The following is a 4,760-nucleotide window of genomic DNA, read 5'->3' as shown; positions in this document are numbered from 1 at the left end:
CCCCCCGGCGGCCAGAGCGCCGCGCCGCCCCCCTCCAGGTGCCGCCCCAAGCACCAGCTTGGGTGCCTGGAGCCGGCCCTGGTCAGATGCATGACGAAAGCTTATGCTCCAATACATCTGTTAGCCTTAAAGGTGCTACAGAACTCTCTGTTGCTTTTTACAGATCCCGACTAACACGGCTACTCCTCTGATACTTGACTCCCCTCCTTAGCTTAGACCCTGCTCCCTGACAAATGCTAACTGGAGAACTGTAAATAAATAAGGCTGGTCATGATCTAACAGGGCCCACCTTGCAATGGGGAGTTGCTAGAGTTGTAACTAGTTGGCTCTTGAGATCCCAGAATGCAGAAGGGCTCCCAAGCTTTCTTTGCTTTGGGTTCAGGCCAGCTCTGTGGTTAGTTGGATGTAAAGAAATACATGTGTTGAAAATGCATTCTCATTCCTTCATTCGTAGTATGGATCATCAGGTATGTCTAACTGTCCATGATAAAGTGTTTTAGAGAAGACACTGAAGGGTGAGCCAAGCAACTCTCAAATTTTGGCCATTGAGCAGGAATGATTCAACTAAAAGCTTGTAGGGAAACCATGTGTGCTGTTATCCACGTTCCAGAATGGGTTTAATCCTTTGGATGGAAAAGAAGACTCCCATTTATGCTTCTAACACTGATAAATGGCTATACAAAGTGGAACAATTATTTATTTATTTTTTCTTTGAGTGACTTGAGAGAATGCTTATAATAGTCATGTATATGTCGAGTGTGGCATATATTTCTAGGCTTGAGAGAGAGCTCTTCCCTGGACAGTTATAAAAAACAGGTAAATGAAGAAAGAGAGATAAGACAATATTTTCTTCAAAAATACTTTAAAGCGTTGCACTTCTAACTGAGCCAGTTTTGTTCCAGTTGTAGTTGCATATTTCTTGGGCATCCAAGATTATTTTTAGCAATGCTTCTTTGAGACCATCTTTATGAATTCCCTTTGATCTCATACATAGGGCTGAAAGCAAGAGATTGTGATAAGTGAAAACTGTTCAAAAATGGATTTGTAAAAGCAGGAAGGAGACCTTATAAATCATCTGGTGTATTCATCCAAGTATTTTTAAATGATTATCATCAGCAAGGCTGCACCCACACTACCATGTTTTATAACTGTTTTACTACAATGGTGCAGCTGCACCAGTGCTAGCAGCCTAAGTGCTAATGTAGGGATCAGCCATTTTTACCTTCATGTTATGAAGCCTTTCTCAGTTTTCTTGACGCAACTTAAAACAGTGGAGCCCTGTTTATAGCAATGATTCTCAGCCAGGGGACCGGGGCCGCCAAGCAGGGCCAGCATTAGATTTGCTGGGGCCCAGGATAGAAAGCTGAAGCCCTGCCACATGGGGCTGAAGCTCTGGGTCCTGAGCCCCGCCAGCCGGGGCTGAAGCTGAAGCTTGAACAATGTAGCTTCGCGGGAGCCCCTATGGCATGAGGCTCCAGGCAACTGCCCTATAACACCGGCCCTGGCTTTTATATGCAGAAAATCTGTTATTCTGGCACAGGTGGGCCATGGAGTTTTTATAGCATGTTGTGGGAAGGACGGGGGCTAAGGGGGGGAAAAAAAGGTTGAGAACCCCGGTCTATAGTAGCAGTTAAGATAGTTTATGTCTAACTCACTCTTTCTAATGGCTTCAGGACAAGGATTTGCATTTTGGAGAAAGCAAAAGCTCCAGCGGGAATACAAGAAATTACTAAAAAAGGAAGGAAAGGCACATCCTCAATGGAAAGTTCAATATACAGATTCTTACCCAGAGCACTTGAAGCATCTCTATTTAGCTGAAGAGAAAATGCTTGAGAAACAATCAAAATTTAAAAGAACTGTAGTTTTGTTAGAACAAAAATGCAGCACAACAGTAACGTAAGTATCATTTTTAAAACAATTTTTTCCCCTTCATTCTTAAGGCACCTGATGCCACAGCTTAGGACCTATGGTTGGTTTGTTATCTTTAAGTAAAGGAATAGATAATATAAAATCCTAATGAATAGACATGTTTTCTTAACATTAAAACTTATTCTGAATTGTTAGAAACCTGAAGACAACAGCTTTGTGCTTATTTTATCAGAACCAGAAAGCAAAACTGACAATAATTAGGGCTTGAGTCCTGTGTTCCCTGTAAGCTATGCACTTGGCAGCCGCACAGGAGAGATTTAAGTGCCCCCCAGCTGATAGCAGAGCACGCACAGCCGGCAGCATGTGTTCAGGTGACCCTCCCCCCACTTCGCTCCATTCTGCAGCTGCTCCCGGGACCCTCCTGCTGGCTGTGCAGAGCGCTGTGGGGGAGGGAGGAGGGAGCTGATGTCAGGGTGTCCCCTGGCCCCCGCCCCTGTACCCCATCTCCGCAGAGCAGGGCAGAGGGGACAGCCTGGCTCAGGAGATCTCAGAGCTGCTGTGGTCTGAATGGTGAGTGTCTGAGGCCTTGTCTACACTAAAGGGAAAAGTCGATCTAAGCTGTGCAATTTGAGTTACGTGAATAGCGTAACTCAAATCGACGTAGCTCAGATCTACTTACTGCAGGGTCCGCACTACGTGATGTCGACGTGAGACACTCTCCTATCGATGCCCCTTACTCTTCTCAATCCAGTGGAGTACAAGAGTTGATGGGAGAGCGATCTGCGGTCGATTTACCGCTAAATCGACCTCCGATGCATCGATCACCGTGCATGAATCCCCCGGTAAGTGTAGACAAGCCCTCGGATTCTGAGTGCCTTTCTTAAAGAGACAGTGCATTGTTTCTGAGATTTCCCCAGCAGCCAGGTCACTCTGTCTGTCTCTCTCCCTCCCACTGCCCATGTACCCCATCTCCACAGAGCAGGGGAGGGGAGACAACAGGGCTCAACACAGAGCAGGAGAGCTTTCAGTAAGTGTCTTAAAGAGACAGCCTACAGCTTTCCCCAGCAGACAACACACACACACACACACACACACACAAAGTCTCTTTCATGCTCACCTTCCAACACGTACTTGTATTATTATTGTTACTTTTTGGTACTTCCTTCAATGCATATATATTCGCTGTAATTTTATTCTTTCAAAGTGTTATTTTAGTGTTTTGATTGGTCTATGCATTTCATAATTTTTATTTCTCTTACACTTAAATTTAATTCTTTGACTAGTGAGTTCTAAAATGCCTAACCTGTCCTGGCTGGACTAATTATCCCTATGGTAACTTTTTAAAAATATATATATTATATCTACATTTTTTTTTTCTACTGGTGGCGCACATAGGCACATACCTCAGTGCTCATAACAAAATTTATTCTGCACATGGATGGAAAAAATTAGTGGAAACATTGCTTGAGTCCTCTGAAATAATGAGAATTTTTCCATGGCACTTCAGTGGAAGAATGAAATAATGATGTTGGGCCAAATAATTTACTAATTTTGTCCCCAAATCCTACTGAGATGCCTGCACAGATCCTGTAGCAATAAAGGAATTTAAATTAAATTAAAACTACACTGGTTGGAAAAGAATGGTAATTAAATTTCAGTTTATATTTTATGTTGCGTGTGAATGCAAATGGCATTTTTCTGTCCTAATTTCACTACTTTCATGTTAACAGGAAAATGATAGTCTCTATGGAATAAATAGCTTTGAACTTTTATTTGGAAAAATGAACAACTGGTTTTTAATACTGTGTTTAATGTTAAAATTATTATTTAAAAATCCTTATTTTTTTCCCTTTAAAGGTAAGATGATTGGTTGCTAAATCTAATCTTTGTTGTGCTACAGGTAATTTACTAGGTGGTGATGTTCTCAGCCAGTGGCCTAGTATGATGGGGGGGATAATGTGCTTCTGGAGATTGTCAGGGTCTTTGTTTTTTGGACTGCAAAGCAAATCTGTTAGATTTTGTGCTGCTTGTCACAGTGGCCCTGATCTCATTCTTGTTGAAGTCAATGAAAAGATTCCACTGACTTCTGTTTGAGCTGGATTGTGCTTCAGAGTACTCTTGGTCAAATTAGTGGTGTCCTGGCTAAACTCCAATTTGGGTGACTCCTTTTAAACAGCTTTTTGCTTGCATCTTAAATTAGATAAGGTATTCCTTGTTTCTTTTCTGAAGTCTTGGAAACTGTTTAAAAACACACATTACATATGTTTTATCCTCCAAATGTGTCTGCACTAGAGCAGTTTGAGGCAAAATGTGTTATAAATGGGGTCCTGCCTGGGCGCTTTTCCATATTATCTCATTGTGCTTCCTCTATATACATTTCCATAATCAACTTACTCAACATGCCTGAACCTACCACACCTGAGTCCTGTCACCTTACTTTCAAATAAACTTATTTTTGACCCAGCACCTTTTAACTACAGCTCAATATTCAGATTAACTGTTCTTCTCACAATATTGGAGAAGTTCATCATCTTTCATCTTGTCAAACAATTCATCGCTCACAGTGTCCATGATCCAATTCTAGAACTGTGAAAATAGAAAATACTTTACACACATTTACACAGCTTAATTCAAATGTTTACAGTTTCTTAAGCCTTTTTGTGTCTGCAGCCGTTCAGGTGAGCCAATTTATTTGTGTAAATGTTCACAGAAAGTGAATTTCAGTATTTTGTGCTGAAAGTGTTTCCAATCCCAGCTAAGCAATAGACCAGGGGTCGGCAACGTTTGGCACGCGGCTCGCCAGGGTACGCACCCTGGCGGGCCGGGCCAGTTTATTTACCTGCTGACGCGGCAGGTTCAGCCGACCGCGGCCAGTGGGGGCCGCGATCGGC

General features: G+C 42.5%; 1 protein-coding gene across 1 annotated transcript in view; it reads left to right on the top strand.

Annotated features, from left to right (window-relative positions):
- Window positions 1-4,760, top strand: part of CCDC59 (coiled-coil domain containing 59) — a 13,971-nt gene that overhangs the window by 869 nt on the left and 8,342 nt on the right. Inside the window, exon 2 of the mRNA XM_026648823.2 lies at window positions 1,674-1,896. Within this exon, the coding sequence (XP_026504608.1) occupies window positions 1,674-1,896 (223 nt within the window). The remainder of the gene's footprint in view (window positions 1-1,673; window positions 1,897-4,760) is intronic.

Source organism: Terrapene carolina, unplaced genomic scaffold (assembly GCF_002925995.2).
Source record: "Terrapene carolina triunguis isolate 2854851 unplaced genomic scaffold, T_m_triunguis-2.0 Scaffold68, whole genome shotgun sequence".
Lineage (NCBI taxonomy): Eukaryota > Metazoa > Chordata > Testudines > Emydidae > Terrapene > Terrapene triunguis.
The sequence above is the reverse complement of the archived record's forward strand: the minus strand, read 5'-3'. Positions and strand labels throughout refer to the sequence as shown.